This window comes from Vulpes vulpes, chromosome 1, assembly GCF_048418805.1.
Source record: "Vulpes vulpes isolate BD-2025 chromosome 1, VulVul3, whole genome shotgun sequence".
Taxonomy (NCBI): Eukaryota; Metazoa; Chordata; class Mammalia; order Carnivora; family Canidae; genus Vulpes; species Vulpes vulpes.
The window spans coordinates 51,354,753-51,373,364 of NC_132780.1; the positions used below are offsets into that span (position 1 = coordinate 51,354,753).

An 18,612-nucleotide genomic window follows, 5' to 3' on the forward strand; every position below is an offset into this window, starting at 1 on the left:
TCGGGACAGCCTGACCTCCCAGGCACGCCGGGTGACAACGTATCAGGCCACGCCACGTCACTAGCCAACAGAGGTGAATACCAACCCCGGTGCCTATAAGGAGTACCCTCAAAAGATAACTCCGAGGATTCTACCTCTTTACATCATTGTTACTACTGGAAGTTTTTGTGTCTGTAAATTCCAAATTAATCAGGGAAGCTAAACTGAATACTCCGATTTCAGTCTACAAATGCAATGGCAATAAAAAAGATTCTATCTTATATAGGGTATTGAAAAGAAAGGTGTCTAAGAGAAACCATTTTTAAACTTACCCTGGGAAAAGTAATACAACCACAAAGTGCCTAACTATTATTAGCAATGACTCCACCTGCTTAGAACTCATCTATTCAAAATACCTTTCCTACTTAGAATAGTTTGAGAATAAATCTATGTAGTGCATTATGCTCCTGAGTCAGAATATGCAGAAATCTAACCTTACTAAGAGAAATGGAATAAAGGAAAAAAACCCAAAAAAACAAAAAAGATCATCTATATCAGGAATATAACGTATCTGTCTATGCAATAATAAACTTGTATTGATATACAAGAAAATGTCATAAATAGGAACATGTTAAGCAGCCTTTCCTTAATTTTGAAAAGAATGGTCTCTGCTGGATTTTGAAATCCTAGCCATCTGAAGACACTCCATTAAGCCACAAAGTATGAGAGTTGTTGCAACGGAACTCCACTCTGGAGATCCCAGAAGGAACTTCCATATTCCTTTACAACTCCCAAGTCCAAGTTGGAGCAACAGAATAAATTCTTAAAATATGAGCGAAAGGAAGAGTTTTAGCGAAAAAAGAATGCAGCATAGATATACATAACGGGGTAGTGGTAAACCACACCTTACAGCACACACCCTCCTTCCTGTTCTCTTGGTCTCAACGGCATGGTGTTCCCTGGGGAAGCTTCCTGCCACATTCTACTGCAGAACAGAAGTCTCTTCACTGTGAAGATACTCACTGAAGGGTGAAAGATATCAAGAGAATACAAATTCTGCAGTATTAGCCTAATAAGGGCGTTTTGATTACTTCTGGGAAAGGAAAGTGTGAGGATGAAAGCGGAGTGACCATCATGCAGAAACATGAGACTGAACAAGGGACTCCAGTCTTCTCTGCTGTCCTATTCCCATTTAACATCATTTTTGAAAACTGTACTAACTATATTCCCTAAAGGGGAGGATGTGAAATGCAGCAGAGGAGAAGAGTCTGCTTACTCAAGACAGAGACTTAGCAGGAAGTAGCTGCAAGCTAAGAGCACTGTGTACAATGGCAGTTGGAGATGAAACATGATGTGACACTCACTACCTGCAAAATCAAATCTTTCTGAGCAGCAGAAAAACAGTGGGTAAGTTCTTTTTTGTTAGATTGAAGGAGATATGCTGAAGATATTTACTCTGGAAAATGAGAGGAAATTGAAAGAAAACCACCCCATTATCCCAAACTCACTAAATATTTTTGACAGGGAAAATAAACTATTTCAGTGACTATAAAAATTGCTATTTCAAAAAATGTGTTAAGAGTAAGCACAATTTAAAAACAAAATCTGTTATTTTTAATATCCCTATATGAAAGGATCAGGCAAGGGCTTCCCCCTACCACCATCCCATTAAATGACAAGTTTCAGAAGAAGAACCTTTGAAAAGGAGCAAACCAACAAAGCTAGGAGAGCTGAGAGAAAAACATGCACCATGAGAAACACACTGGCCACCAGAGGTAACCACATAGAGAAATGGAATGGGACACTTACACAGCAGCTATTTGCCAAAGGGTCCCGACGGCTACTGTGTTCTGAAACCATCAAGACAGAATAGCAGGATGGGAAGAATGTAGTCACAAACAATCCACCAGATGACAACACTACACAGTGCAGAGGTCAGCACAGCTAGGGAACATCTGGAAGGGGGTGAAGGGGAAAGAACAGATGTTCAAATTGGGAAGCCAAAATAAATAAAATAATAAATAAAGCCACATGTGAATTTTAGACACCCTGTGATAGATACAAAGGGGTGGGAAACAAGGATGGATTTTTGCTATTTTATGCTGGGGAGAAAATGCTATCTTCAGTTTTAAATTGATTTGATATTTGGTAACAAAAGATGAGACCCAATCTCTAGCTGATTAACCGCCCCATGTTAATTTAACTGTATGATACAGAAATCAGAGTTGTAGTTACATGATTGAAATTCTTCAAAAAGCAAAAGATATGCACACACAGAAAACCATACCAAACCAGAGAAAAAGGAGACAAAACCAACCAAATCACAAACAGCAGCCCTGGACTGATAGTTAACAATGATTCACGGGAGGCACAATAGTACATGAACACAGCACAGCAGAACTAATGTAATTTCCATGCTGTCATGCACTGGTCATCCAGGAGTTGAGGCAAACTGCATATTCTGACAATAAGGACTAAGGAAGCATGCCCAACCCTGGGCAACACAAAATGAGGAAAATTTAGCCTACATAGGAACATTGTATGTATTTCCTTAGTTGTTTTCCTCATTCATTTTCCTCTTGTGGCCAAACTTGGCTTTCAGCTCAGTATTTCTTAATCTAGTAGTCCTAGTCATCTAGGATGATGACAAAGGGAACCTCACAGTTTGAAGAGTGGTGACTCCTTCCAGCTACTTCCAACTGGTCACTACATCTGTGATTAAATAGAAAAGGCTCCACTGAGCATTTGCTTTGTGGGACTACTGGGCTGGATGAAGTCATAAATCACTGGTCTGGCTTACTGTGTGCTCTTTCTCGGCATCCTTGTCATCTTGATCACTAAATAGGTACCCTCTGCTATCTAGCGACAAGGGATTATATTAAGGATGGACCTGAAATCAAATCTAACCTCACCCTGCAAACGACACCTGGCACCACCTTATTTACTCCTTCCACAAAAACACAAACCTACTAATTACAATATCTAGACAGGATGGAATAAAATGGCCTAGGAACACTGAAGAACTGTCTATCCACCCCAAATTTCATTTGCAATTACTGATTTAACAGTGATCTTAAAGGCAAAACGGTCTACATCCAAGTGTCTACACCACAGATTTTTCTTCGGTCCTCTATGAAAGCTCATGGCCTCAGAGTTTTTTTCCAATGATGAAAGCATACTCATCCATAGTGTGCTGTTAAGGGAGATTTAAAGCAAATTAGGTCTATATTCTCACCTTATTCCCAGGTAGGGTACACCTGACTCTTGACGCACCGTTTCATTTAACCCTAACAGACCTAGCAGAATGATGAGTATGCACAAAGACAGGCAGCATGGATGACGTTATAAAATCTACCAAATCTATTTTAGTGCAGACAGTAATATACTTGCCTTCACGTCCTGCAGATCACATCAAGGTCATGGTACTATGTGATTTATTGTCTTCATGATAGTCGGGATCAGACTGATTCTCTGAGATAAGGACCACTTGACAATATCTAACAACTTTAACTCTCCCCCAAATACTGTTTGTAAAATAGAAAACAGTAATTGGAATGCTGTTTTGTGTATTACAAGCTTGCTCTTAAGAATCACCAGTACTTCTATATTTTTCCCTAACTTTCCTTCTTAGAAGTATTTTTATTCCACTAAATATCCGTAGCAAAGTGACTGAGGTTACCTGCGGAGACAGAGGTGTCCCAATCTGGAGACAGGGGCTGAAGTTAGATTTCTCACCTCAGGCTGCTGTTGAAAACTCTCTCTTTTGTTTCTAAGACAACAACACAACTTTGGAGGGAAAGGAAATCCCCAACTGACCTCTTCTTCTAGGGCCAGAAGAATTACATGTAAGAGCAAAAGAGAGAGGATTCCAACAGCAAGGAGGGTCTTAAAAGCAGAGGAAGGATAAGTGAAACGTACAAGAGGAGGAAGGGAAATCCTCCCAGAGTAATCTAGACTTCCCCAGGGTTTTTATACTTATGAGCTTAAAAGGATCTTAGTATTTTGTTTTTTCCTTTAAAAGTAGAGAGGGAGGGCAGCCCCAGTGGCGCAGCGGTTTAGCACCGCCTGCAGCCTGGGGTGTGATCCTGGAGATCCAGGATCAAGTCCCACATCGGGCTCCTTGCATGGAGCCTGCTTCTCCCTCTGCCTCTCTCTCTCTGTCTCTCATGAATAAATAAATAAAAACTTTAAAAAAATAAAAATAAAAAATAAAAGTAGAGAGGGAGATGGCGTGGGGACTTTTCTACTGTTTTTAGGATTACAATGATAATTAAAGAAATCCTGAACTAGTGGCCTTTTTTTTTTTTTAACTTTTACCATTTTCCTTGGTTTATAACTTATGCCAAATGCCTCAGAGAAAAGGGCCAGTGTCCTTCAGGGGGTAGGGTGGGGTGTAAGTCCAGAACAAGTGATCTCGGAGGCTGGTCTCTTCTTCAGCCCTCACGGACTCCTTCACCCCAGGATACCTCACACACTCACCCATATCTAGCGTCGTCTCTGGGTTCCAACAGTATTTAGAATTTTAGGCTTCATTCAGTGTTTTCTCTTATATTATCACAAATCTATCAGCTATGAAAGAGACTTTTATTGTCTCATCTGTAGGAAAGAGCAGCAAGTCCTGTGAATCTCTGGAACATATACTCACAGGGCAGCAGGCTCAGTTACTGAAGGAAATTTCTTATAAGTCCTATTTAACAGGAACTTTTGACTAAGCAGAATTCCCATCCCGACTCCCAACCTGACTTTTCATCAGAAGCTTTTGAGAAATGAACTGATGCTGCAGATTCATAAAAACAAAACAAAAAACCAGGGCATGATTAAAAGCAACCCACAAACCACCCATTTTCTAGGGCTTGTGAGTCAAATAGGTCCCCATGCCAGCATTGCGGGCAGCACCTGGAAGCTTGCTAGATGTGCAGTCACAGCTCATAGCCCAGGCCCCACAACCATAATGTGCATTCTGCAAAGCTCCCAGGAGACTCAAATGGTGAAGTTTGAGTATCGCTCTAGGGAACTGCCTATGCCTATCACGTCCCCTCCCGCCTCAGAAGGGTTATCTGGAGGGACTACAATATTTCCAAATAAAAAGAACATTAGAGCCTCAGATGAAGACTTACTGAATTAAAATCAACATGGCATTTGGATTAAATAAATGATATAAAATGCACCCTTGTCAAAGCTTTCTCAGTTATGTGCCACACCCCCACACCTCAGAGAAGGCTGTGACTGTCTACAACCTATTCCAACGCCCTTGTAACTTTGTTCTTCCCTGTGGGTCTTTTAAGAACGTCCCAAGGCAGTTGCCCCTGAGCATACATGTTTTCTGCATAATTCTACTTTAGAACTTTAGATAATGAGGAAGTGCCAGTGAAGAACCACTGTTCTTTTAATTAAAAAAGAAGGCCTGAAAAAAAAATAAAATAAAAAATAAAAAAGAAGGCCTGAAAAAAAATAAAATTAAAAATAAAATTAAAAATAAAAAGAAGGCTTGTTCTTCTCTGCATGAACACTTATGTCATTAGGTCCTCACCATATTATAAGATGATTACCGAACAAAATGACCAGTCTCCAACACCAAAAAAAAAAACAAACAAAAAAAAACCAGCCAACCTCAAAAAACAGAACTGGAGGGGTGCCTGTGTGGCTCAGTCGGCTAGGCATCTGACACTTGATTTTGGCTCAGGTCATGATCTCAGGGTTGTGAGATTGAGGCCTGCACTGGGCTCTACCTGGGCATGGAGCCTGCTTAAGATTCTCTCTCCTGGGCAGCCCAGGTGGCTCAGCAGTTTAGCGCCTGCCTTCGGGCCCAGGGCCTGATCCTGGAGACCTGGGATTGAGTTCCATGTCGGGCTCCCTGCATGGAGCCTGCTTCTCTCTCTGCCTGTGTCTGCCTCTGCCTCTCTCTCTCTCTCTCTCATGAATAAATAAATAAAATCTTAAAAAAAAAAGATTCTCTCTCCCTCTTTCTGCCTCACCCCCCCCCAAATAAAATAACTGGAAATGTGGTAACCCATAATGAAAAGGAAGGTTACTACAAGGAAGGAATCCTAACAGGTAAATGAAAGCATATACTAAAAAATATCCTAGAAAAAAGTGTAATGGCCAAGTTTTTAAATTCTACGTATTTTTTCTAACAATCCTGGATGTGCCATGAGATCGAATCCCAACTAGCACACAACCAAGTACAGATGGGCATACACACACACTAACTGTAAAATTTCCTAACCCCATATTAAACCTTCTTTTGGAACTTGAAATAGCTTCTCAAACAAAAAATTCATACAAAATTATTATTTAATCTAGTTCATTATTGCCCTAAAATTATAGGGCATTAAGCCACAGTGTCATCACTGATTAAAGTTTACCTTATTCACACAAACTGTCTATAACATGGTAGTGAATTTAAGGAAATTCAGTTTCAGTAACTGGACAAGTCTGTTATTCTGCGATTTACATCTGCTGCCACTCTCCTGAGAAGAAAGAGCATTCCCAATACTGCTGTCCCGTGTACACAGGCTAGACAATGGACATAAAGTACAGTCAGGAACTTCTTGGGTAACACCCTAAATTTTAAATAATGCATATAACCATTTCAAAGTGGCATAATGGACATGCAACTATGGAGAAAAACACAGAGGAAAAAATGCTCAGGAAGGACCTTATATACATATTAAATCATATCAACCACACAAAGGAAACCAGACTCACGTGAGGGGAATAGCATTTGTTTTTGACTGTCTTCTGCTTTTCAGGGCCCGAAGTCTATCCCCTTGTGTCACTCCATGGATTTCATCATCATCACTGTACTGTATAAGTAAAGAAACACTGAGCTAGTGACTTAAGTTGCACTTACAAAGGCAGTAAAGCATAGCAGTTACGTTTATCCATATAGACACATACAAAAAAACAGATCAACTCTAAAATATTCTGCTTTCAAAATAAAGCTATGGCTCATATTTCAAGATAACCAAAAGTTGACTTTCACAGACAAAGATCTCAACAGTACTCTTGTTATAAAACATACTGTGAAGAGGCATAATGGGTTTTCAAGAATAACATTCTTTTTGAAATTTCACAATCCACTTAATATAGTACCACCACTCAATATAGTATCACTAGCCCCCAAACTCTTGATTCGTTAAAGCTTTCCACTTGAGAAAAATTAGTTCCGTAAATCAATTGTCACGAAATGGGAAAAAGGCAGGGACAGGGGGCAGGGGGAACATAAGGGGAAGCGTCACTAGGTTCCTCTAAAGAGCTTACTTCATGTAGCTCTTTTTTACAGTATCTAGTGAGTAAACAAACAATTTTAGTTTTATGGACATATGATTTTATTTTAACTATTTTGAGTAAAAAGTTCCTAGAGGGGGCTGTAAGTATAAAAAAATTGTGTGACGATAATCCCTCAAAATGTGCTTTATTATTTTTATCTACAATTTTCCCCATGCCCTATAAGGTCCTCAACAGCACTGAAAACAATGACAACAGCGTGATAGGGATGGTTCGATTACCAGTTCAGGTTCTTGCTTGTCTTGATTCTCGACCCCATTGATTGAAATGTCGTCAACAGCCAAGAGGAGTTTTGAGACAGCTGCTCTGTGTTTTCCATTCTCCTGACCCCTTAACTTTTGACGAAAATAGTCACCTTCCAACCAGAGGCTTGCCTGTTTCCTAGAGCATTTAAATAACATCATCAAAATACAGCTTTCCAGAAAGACACGTGCAAACGATGCTCTCCTACAGATGATCTATTGTTGTTTTTTCTTTTTTTAAGATTTTATTTATTTATTCATGAGAGACACACACACAGAGAGAGGCAGAGACACAGGCAGAGGGAGAAGCAGGCTCCATGCAGGGAGCCCGATGTGGACTCAATCCCAGGACTTCAGGATCATGCCCTGGGCCCAAAGGCAGGCGCTAAACCATTGAGCCACCCAGGGATCCCCCAGATGATCTATTGTTACTGGAGACTAAGAAAAATCCTACTTCCCATCATTTTCCAGACCCATGGTTCCCTGAGGAATGACAAAAGTTCTCCGTTACTTACATCACCAAAAATTGCTGCTGCGGTCCAATTACTGAGCCAGGTCTGCAGATTCTGACCCAAGCAATGGTCTCGGCTGCTGTCATCCTGTAATGCTTCATGAGGTAACAGGCTATCAGAGTGCCTGTTCGTCCAAGGCCAGCTAGAAAAGAAACAAATCAAAGGGTCCTAGTCTCACGTACTTCAGAATTTTGTTGGGCAGGTAGAATTTTTTAGGCTTCCCATGAATCTACTTCCCTAAACAGTGCCTCTCAAGTTTGGATATGCACAGCAATCACCTGAAGAGTGTCAGAAATACTGGGTCTCATCTCCAGAATTCCAAGTTAACTGGTATGTGATGCAGCCTGGACACGGAGATTGCTAACATCCCCCAGATGGTTCTATGAAGTCAACAGTGAAAATCACTTTCTAAAGTGATGATTCTAAGTTGTTTAAGTGCATTGTTTTCCACTATGGGTTTTCTGTTAATGGTACTATCGTCTCTCCAAACACATGGGCTTAAACTCTCACATTTTTTCCCCTCATCCAACAGTTTTTTCTACTATACTTTTATTTCCATTTTCACATGGATTTCCTTTATAAATTGTATTTCTGCTGTCCCCCTTTACTCTCATCTAGACTACCATCATTACCTCTTAGAGTGATTAATTTTGTATGTCAGCCTAGTAGGTGTATTTGGAGGAACTGACATTTAGATTGGTGGACTGTCAATAGCAGATTACCTGCCCCTCCGTAATGTGGGTGGGCCTCATCTAATCAGTTGATGATCTGGACAGAAGAAAAAGACTGGCATCCCCAAGGTTGAGAGAATTTTCCAACAGCCTGCCTTCAGACTGAAGCTGCACTATTGGCTCTCCTGGGTCTCCAGCCTGCCTACTCACATGACAGATTTTGTACTTATCTGCCTCTGTATTTACATGAGCCAATTCTTTATATCTTCCTCTCTACATACGTTCCATTGGTTCTATTCCACTGGAAACCCCTCACTTATACAGATTTTGGTACTGTGATATGGTGTACTACTGTAACATATGTAAAAACGGGAACGACCTCTGGAGTCAGAATTGTAAAAGCCTGGGAGTTTTAAGGCACAATGTTAAAAAAAAAAACTTAGACCACTCTGAAGGGTCTGTTGGTAGGAATATGGGTGTTGGTAATTCTGGTTCTGACTCAGATGGGAATGAGGAACAGGTTACTGGGAACCAAAAGAAAGACAATCCTTGTTAGAAAGTGGGAGAAAAACACCAGCCTGGCTAAATTGTTTTAGTGATTTTTGGAAGGTAGAACTTATTTAGCAAAGGAGATTTATAAGCAAAGTATAGAAAGTACAGCCTCGTTTCTCCTCATTAAAGTAAAACATCAGAGAAGACAGATGAACTGAAGAAGGGACTGTTAAAGCAAAACAAACATTTAGAAAATTCTAGGCCTGTCTATACTGCAAACAGAGAGAACGTTTTTTCTGGAGAGAACCCCAAAGGTGTGGTCAATGATCCACTGGCATAAAGAGATTACCTAGGGATCTAATCAGTCATCTCAGCAGAAGCCAAAAACAGGGATGGGATTGATTATACCAAGCAGACACAGTGCCAGTCTGAACTAAAAGGGACATACACAAGATGAAATGAAGGAAGGCTTCCAGATTTCTGGGGTTTTAATAGGACTAACAGAATTATCTAAATGAAAACACTCCTTGTCCTTCAAGAAGAGAGAAGTATAACCCCAAAGGACCAACAAGGCTGCCACTGCCCTAATAAGTCCAGGGGCAAGGCTACCTACTCCTGGGTTTTAGGGGGTAGGGCCAGCTCTGTGGTCAGGGGGCCAAGCTGTCCCTGCCCACCATCTCAGGGGCAGGGCTGCTGCCCAAGTGGGTCTGTGGAACAGGGAATGGATCAGAGCATTACTTCTGGGCCAGAGGATCTCACAGCATTTGCCTTGCTAGGTTTTAGACTTACTAGGACCCCGTAAACCCTTTTTTCTTTTCTTTTTTCTTTTTTCTTTCTTTTCTTCTCTTTCTTTCTTTCTTTCTTTCTTTCTTTCTCTCTCTCTCTCTCTCTCTCTCTTTTCTTCTTTCTTTTCTTTTCTTTTCTTTTTTCATGAGAAACACAGAGAGAGAGGCAGAGACATAGGCAGAGGGAGAAGCAGGTTCCATGCAGGGAGCCGGATCCCGGGACTCCAGGATCACGCCCTGGGCCAAAGGCAGGTGCCAAACTGCTGAGCCACCCAGGTATCCCTTGAACCCTTTCCTCCTCCTGATTTCATTTGGAATGGGAATGCCTACCCTAGGCATGTCCCACTACTGTATTTTAGACACACTTAACGTGTGTCAGGGTCCACAGGTTCACAGCTGGGGAAGAGTTCTGCATCAGGATGAACTGTACCTGGTGTCACCCATTATCTGTCTTAGAGGATATTTAGAAGAGACTTTGGACCTGAACTGATTTTGGAATGGATTACGTCTTTGGAGACTGCTGGGATAAGCTGCCCTGAGAGGACAAAAATACTGATCAACCGGAGAACACAATGTTATGGACTGAATTGTATCTCCCACTCCCTGCCTCCCCAAAAATCCACGTTCAACTTGTATTCCCAATGTGTCTATCTCTGGGAAAAAGCCCTATATGGAGGTAAATAAGGTTAAGTAAGGTCATGTGGGGAAGGCCCCACAAATCTCATAGGACTGGTGTCCTTAGAAGAAGAGGAAGGGACACCAGGAGTTGAGTGTACACAGAGGACAAAAAGAAAACAGCTATCAGGCTCCCCACAGAGAGCCTGCTTCTCCCTCTGCCTATGTCTGCCTCTCTCTGTGTCTCTCATGAATAAATAAATAAAACCTTAAAGAAAAAAGAAAAGAAAAGAGCTGTCTGCAAGCCAGGAAGACACCTCATCAGAAATCAACCTTAGGTTTCTAGCTTCTGAAACTGTGAAAAAATACTTTTTGTGTAATCCACACAGTTTGTGGTACTCTACTGTGGTCCCCCAAGCAACTTAATACATTCCCTAATGGATCTCACTTTCCAATTAATAATCCAAACTTTCCATCGTCATCAATTTTCTTGCCAAAACAAAGATCCAATCCTATCAAATCCTCTTCAGGTTTTTAAATGGTCACCAGCTGACTTCAGGGTCTCTCAACCTCAGCACTAATGACATGTGGGGCCGGTGTGGATGCTGTCCTGCACACTGAGGGCTATTTACGAGCATCACTGGTCTAAAGAATTGTAGCATCCTCCCACCACTTTGTGAAAACAGTCGTTTTAAATTCTTTGTCCAGTAACTCAGAGATCTAGGTTTCTTTAGGGCTGGTGTCTGGAGATGGTTTTAGTCATTTCATTTTTAAGTGTACATTTCAGTGGCATTAACCAACACGCTGCTGTGCAACCATTACTACTATGTCCTCTGTGTACCTGAGACAAATGTGTATTCCTTTTTTGGGGAGCAGTGTTCTCAGTGTGTCTGTTATTTCTGTTGGTTTACTGTGTTGTTCAATTTCCTTACTGATCCTCTATCTGGTTGTTTTTTTTCCATTATTAAAAGTGAGAGAAGTTGAATAAACCTTAGTATATCATACAGTGTATTATTACACAGGCATTCATTCAATAAATACTTATTAAGTGCCAAGGCACTGCTTTAGTTGCTGAAAACATAGCAACTTAATAGATATAAGCTCCACAAAGACAAGCCCTTGGAGTCTGCTCTGTTCACTGACATATTCTAGAACATATCAAACAGAAGACACTGAATAGGTATTTGAGGAATAAATGAATGTATTTCTTTTTTTAAGATTTTATTTTTTGAGAAATAGAGATAGCGGATATGTGCATGTGTGAGAGCAAGGGGAAGGGCAAAGGGAGAAGGAGAGAGAATCTCAAGCAGACTCCCTGCTGAGTGTGAGCGGAATTCGATCTCACAACCTTGAGATCAGGACCTGTGCCAAAACCAAGAGTCGGGTTCTTAACCAACTGAGCCACCCTAGCGCCCCTAAATGAATACATTTCAATGTGCTAAGGTTTTGTAGGGTTACTTATGAATATAATTTAATTTAATACTGTTCATATGAAATTAGGGCTTTAAAAGCCTTCTGTATATGCACAGCTTTATAATGTCAATCATCACTCAATAAAGCGGTTTTAAGAAAAAAGCAACTTACAAACAACAACAAAGTCAGTTCATGTGTCCTTGCATATAATCTAAATGGGCATGATGTGCTTCTAAAGCATACATACATGCATGCATGTCTACCATTCTTTACCCAACCCTGGAAACATACCTTTACAATGTACTGCAATGGCACCCTCTGCATTTTCACAAATATCCAGAAATTCTTTGACAATGGCATCAGTAGGGGTGCTGCCATCCGCAAAGAAAAGATCATAGTGATCGAAACCAGCATTCGTAAAGCGTTTGGCATCATACATCCTTTTATTCAGACGAATGATGGTAGAAACGTTGTGATTCTTAAAATACGGAATATAAGCCTCAGGAGAGTGTTGGTGGTAACCTAATAAAGAAATTCACCAGATGTTGTCAAATGCAGAAAGAAAATGGATAACAATTTTACCTATAATTGGGTGGAAAGAGTATCTTGACTAGGGACTGAATACCAATTTGATTATAACTGTAAAAGCACTAATTTAAGAAGTTAAAAGCCAGGCAAAATGATGTACTATCATGACCTAGTATATTTAAATAATTTAGACAAATGTGGTTTAACTGTTTGACCTCTTTCAAAGGAAAACACAGGATAGATACTTCTTTTAATAACAAAACAATACTCTAGGTCCCCTATTTTCGCATACCGCTTTCAAGTCTGGTTCTTGAATGAGGTCCACAGAAGGCAATAAATCGGTCTGGTATTATCCAGTTTAAATCTCCATTTTCCGCTTTCTGCAAAGGGAAGACCAGTACAATTCATTTTTAGACCTGATTTCCTGTCTACATCCTTTTTCAATACCGAGTGTCTAAAGGACTTCAAATCCATTTGTTTTAGCACAAAAACTATTTACAAGTGATCAGGAGACAGGAAACTAAAATTTAGCCTGCTACGAATATTCCCAGGGAATAGTCAGTTAACTTTTGCTGATCCTAATCACTTTTCTTAAAACAGTGTTTCTTTCCTAGGATAGTCAGCCTTTGGAAAATAGAGTTGATTGCCATCCAATTTATACCAAAATATTTTGTTTTTTTTTTTTTATCCAGGTAAATTCTCATGTAGTCGCTGCTACTCAGTAAAAAAAAAAAAAAGCATTTTTTTTCTTTTTACTATGAGGGACTAGAAACTTCCCTATTTTCCTAAATGACAAATTGGCTTCTAATATGAACAATCTTGACTCCTTTAGGAAAGGGAAAAAACCAAAATTTTTGACTTCTTGATATTTACACCTGTATGATGGATACACTTCCATCATTTTGTTAGCTATTTAGTAAGGAGGTCAATGAGAATCTGCACTAAACCCAGCAGAAAATTTGAAATTACAAGTACACTAAGGTCACAGTGTATCTCTAGAAAGAAAACATGAATATGAACAGAAATTTAAAACACTTTACTTTTAGTTATTAAGTCCTTTCAACTAAGCTACCATAACAATTGTCATAATATAGCTCAACTTTAACAATAGAAATGGATACAAAAAGACTTAAGCAGGAATTAGAAGACACTTAATAGTGGAGGAAGAGAGAACTAGCGATAAAAAGATCAATTAGCTTTGCAATTGCAGTATACATATGTGCACCTAAGAACAAGTAAGAAGTAAACTGGGAGTTGCTTGAATATTTCTACAAGACAGGCAACCCACATCCAATTTACTTAATTATCAGTGAGGGGAATTAGTGAGCCCATGTTCCATACTAAAAGGCCTAAGCAGGAATGAGAATGTGTCCAGATGCTACAATTTTGAAATGAAACCAGAAATCTGGAGTTTTGTTTCATCAGAAATCTGTAATTCTTAATGAGAAACCTATGATTAGATTTCACTGAATTGCAGAAATTACAGATTATACAATGCATTCTGACTTCAGAGAAGTTAAAATGAGAACAAAATGGTCATCATGGAATCAATGAAAGACACTAATCCAAAATTTCTAAATACACTGTACAGACAAAGCAAAACTACCCATGGTCTGTAGCTACCTCAACAATTCCTCTTATTTCAATGCAGTTTCATTGAAAGTAAATAGCATTTGTGTGCAACCCTGCTACTCCCCCAACACTACAATGTCTGCGTTAGTGAGAGGGGAACTAATTAGCACCTATATATTACTTCTTAGTAACACACAAAGACATCACTCTGCTCCACTGAAGAACCCCAAATGGCATTCAGAGTAGTTTTACATGCCTAAAAAGAGAAATGTTAAATTTTATGTTTTAAATGTTTAATTTTATGAGGACAAGCATGAAAATAATGGTAAATCACATTTACTAGTTTAAGATGCAAATTAAATATATATTGTATTTCAGAAAGGTACCACTGTTACAGAGAAGGAAAGACAAGATTGGCCTGAACGAATCAATAACGAAATATATTTTAGATCTTTGTACAACGCAGTATGACTAATTGTAACTATTAAAACAGTTCAGTTACATTGAACAGATTAAAATAATAGTTACTCTAGAATATGATTGTGAAAGGACAGTTATCCGAGGATTCCATATACTGTTGCATAAAGTACTGCCTGTGGAATCACTCCATTATGAGTGAGAATGTCCACTCAAGATAACCACATACGATAAAAAGACCAGATTCCACAAGTATTCTTGGTGAAAGAAACCTTTAGCACAGCATCTTACTACCTATTTAAAAGGTTAGAATGGTAGAATTAAATTACTTATTCTTAAAAAAATAATAACACTACATTAAAAAATGTAGAGGACAAGTATTGCTTTGCCTTTCTGGACTTCCTTCTGTCCTTCTGTCTGCGCTGTTTGATGGAGCCAATCCCAGCACTCTACTACAACTACTGAGATGGCCCATCCGACAACCACCCTCACCAAGAACACAGTCTGGTTCAGGCCCAGGGACATGATCTAAGGCCAATGAAGAACTTGTGGGTCTTTTCTGATGATTTGCCCAGTGAGTAAATCAAAGCTGCTGGTCTCCATCTTCATCACTACTGGGGAGGGCTGGCCTAAGAACAAAACTAGCTCTAGCCCAATTTCTGGTAAGTACTGGAGTACATTAATCTCGTCATGCATGAAGTCACACCAGTTCCTGGACTCTTTATTTATATAAGTCAATTAATTTTCCTTTTTTATTTAAGCCACTTGTATTTACTTTTTGTAACTTGCAACCAATAGTGTCTTGACTTCATACAAACAGTTATGATAAAAACATATTTTCTAGAGGTAATCAGATATACAATGACTTTTATTCATCTCATCAGATCCTATGCTAAGGGTTTTATGATCTCATTTAATCACTATATGAAAATCATCAATACTAAAAAAAAGATTAAATACTAATTTAAAATGCCCATAAGCACATTCATGCACTCTGGAAAGATGTATTAAATGCAGAAATCACCACTAAGAAACTGGACTGTAGAACTGGGGATGAGAAGATAAATACTTGAATTTCTTTTTTTACTCTATACACATCTAAATTGTTCACTTCTTTAAAAACCAAGAATATTACCTCTGTAAGTAAAACATGAATAAGGGAGTTAGTTAAAGCAATATCCTTGAAAACTTACTTCATAGTGTTCATATTCATCAAGGTTAAATGAGTTGAAATTAAGGAGGTCATACTGCATTGCCTAAAATCCAAAGGAAAGCTTTTAAGAATAAAGATGTAAGTAAGAAAACAATTTCTAATCCAATTTCCTAATTAAAAATATCAAGAGGTACCCCATAAGAACATTATTATATTTAGATTTTGTTCCACTCAATAGTTTTCAAGGAAGGTAGACTATGTGTTTTCAATGCTTCCATTATATGGAAAATCAGTTATAACAGTATTTATTTTAATAAGATTTGCTTTTTTTTTAAAATTTTCCTTCATCAATCAACCTATCCATGCAGAGCTGAAAAACCATGTCTTCAAAGTAATCCTACCAACTTATTAGATCAACCCTAAATAAGAAAGAAAAAAGAAAAAAACCTAGGTTAACTTATCCTAAGTAAATCCCACCACGTCATAAATATCTTCACTTTCACATTCTTCTGAATTTGAATTAAAAGATTAATGTCCCTGAAACGAAAAAAATCAAAATTTTGAGAAAATTCTTTCAATAAAAAAAGTTCTGCTCTGTGGCCTCACTCTGAGTTGCAGTGGGCAGATCATGGTAAGCAAAATAAGCAGTTTTCTCATTTCTGAGACAAAGACATGCTGGTGGCCTCTGAGAAGTGTTGTCCCTGCTCACTAATCCATGAGCCAAGCAGTATGTAAGCAGGAATTTTTTTTAATTAAAGTACAGTTGACACACAATGTTTTACTAGTTTCAGGTGTCTAACATAATGATTTGACAATTTTATACATTACTCAGCGCTCACCACAATAAGTGCAGTCACCAGACAATGTTATGATACTATTACTGACTACATTCTCTACACTATACTTTTCATCTGTAAGTAAGAATTTTTTTTTTTAAGATTTTATTTATTCATGAAAGACACAGGGAAGCAGAGACACAGGCAGAGGGAAAAGCAGGCTCCCTGCAGGGAGCCAGAGGCAGGACTCGATCCCAGAACCCTGGGATTACACCCTGAGCCAAAGGCAGACGTTCAACCACTGAGCCACCCAGGCATCCCATAAGCAAGTTTCTTGATCAGCAAGATATTCTTGGTTTAAAAGGGGTGACTCTGTAAACTCAGCTTTCAAAATGTAAACTACTGAAATACAAATGAAAAACAAGGCTATAATATCAAACAAAAAGTCCCTGTTTTAAAAAATATAGCCATTTAAAAAATATATATATATAGCCATTTAATACTAATTCCAACACCATATATTTCTTTGAATTCAAGATACTCAATATATATCATACTATTTGAACTAGACATTTCTAACAGAAACATACAGTAAAATGTAGATTATAGGCAATTTCTATTCATAAGGAGAGCCTATTAGAAGTTGCATTAAAATTAAGTCACAATTATATTTATAAATGTTTTATACATGCAGTAATATTTCAAATCAGATACCAATAAAAAAGTTTAAATTGAAAATCAGAAAAAAATAAATAAAGAGTGAGAAAAGCAATCTTAGCCTATAGTTCCTGCTAATTAATGAGACTTTGGATGTAATAGCTGATTAAAAAAAAAAAACTAAGCTGAGAAATAACAACAGAAACTGCTATAAAAATGTTGCAGTAGACCATTTCCAGGGCTAAGTTTCTCCTTTTAAAGGAGAGAAGGGAGCTCTAGGATCAAGACAAGTTTGCCTGCCTACATCAGAAGTTCCCAGGGGTCCATCTGGCAGGAACTGTAACTGCAGTTGGAAGGGGTCATTTATACCTGCTGTCTCTCCATCTCTTGATCACTCCCTCTGCCTATGACCTACCTAATCGGAGACCTGATGGAGCTGCCTCAAAGCCTACAGCAACAAACTCAACCAGTTCCATCATAGTCCACAGACTCAAACCCCAAAAAAAACCATTAAGTTCCATACTTTGTTGCCTAATACCGGAAAAAAAGCATACTAATTAATCTCTGAATTTGTATACTAATTAGTCCTCACAATTCTCAGAAAGCCACCATGTTTCATTACATAAGAAAGTAAACCCGGTTCCTTTTGCCTCTGAAAATACAAGTCATACAAAAGTTGAGATGTTGTTGAAGACTTATTTGACGCGTGGACAGCTGATTTATAGTCTTTGTTTCTTGTGCTGCCCTGACATTCAAGACACATACCTGAGGGAGGGAATGTTATAACCAGAGTCTGCTGCGTCACATAACTCCAGGGAACCCCATTCATTTAGAATGTGATATGAAAAATATCCCTGGGAGTCAAAGACAGCAGGCAGCCCTGGTTATAAAACACAAGAGTTATTTTTAAATAGCTTTGACAAAGCAGTGGTGACCTACTTAGTCTTATATAAAACCTAGTAACAAACTAATGGGCTATACAAATTCTTCTGTTGAACTAAAAACTGAATACTTTAAGATACAAAAATGAAGTGTTTATTTCAGTTACTGTGTTCTAGAAATGTCCGTTGTAAATAGGATTGGTGGATATTAGACCCATAAAATACATAAATCAAAGAGAATTTGGAAACCAGTAATCTATTTACTTTTTATTTTTCTTTGAAATCACAACATACTCAAAGCAAGTCTGGATTTAGCACCTAAGTATGTAACTATTCTCTTATCATCCTCTGTTGTTCAAGTAGCTTTTCTATCAACTCATTCAGAGAAACACTCAGCTTCAGAAAAACTTTTCTGGTTTGACATCATTCTAACATTAGTGGAGAAAATGGGGTATCTCTGACATCATACACATCTTGGAAAATCTTTGTGGAAGAAGGACCAGGTTTCCTTGGACTGTAACTTTCCAATTTAACACTGGGCTCATCCTATGAATCACTTACCTTCTTTACTGCATGAAAACAGTCGAGAAGTGTAATGTAGAAATTGCAACTTCCATAGGCAGCATCTC

The 18,612-nt window shown here is 38.6% G+C and overlaps 1 protein-coding gene across 21 annotated transcripts in view; it reads right to left on the reverse strand.

Annotated features, from left to right (window-relative positions):
- Positions 1 to 18,612, reverse strand: part of CDC14B (cell division cycle 14B) — a 100,699-nt gene that overhangs the window by 11,386 nt on the left and 70,701 nt on the right. For 11 of the 21 annotated variants that reach the window (XM_072764067.1, XM_072764013.1, XM_072764008.1 and 8 more), the window contains 7 exons: positions 18,545 to 18,611; positions 15,710 to 15,772; positions 12,820 to 12,907; positions 12,291 to 12,521; positions 8,027 to 8,165; positions 7,491 to 7,650; positions 6,688 to 6,785 (listed from right to left, as the gene is read on the reverse strand). In XM_072764067.1, the coding sequence (XP_072620168.1) occupies positions 6,688 to 6,785; positions 7,491 to 7,650; positions 8,027 to 8,165; positions 12,291 to 12,521; positions 12,820 to 12,907; positions 15,710 to 15,772; positions 18,545 to 18,611 (846 nt within the window). Of the gene's footprint in view, positions 1 to 1,788; positions 1,935 to 6,687; positions 6,786 to 7,490; positions 7,651 to 8,026; positions 8,166 to 12,290; positions 12,522 to 12,819; positions 12,908 to 15,709; positions 15,773 to 18,544; position 18,612 lie in introns of all 21 variants that reach the window. The other 10 variants (XR_012002633.1, XR_012002641.1, XR_012002642.1 and 7 more) reach the window with 3 other exon arrangements.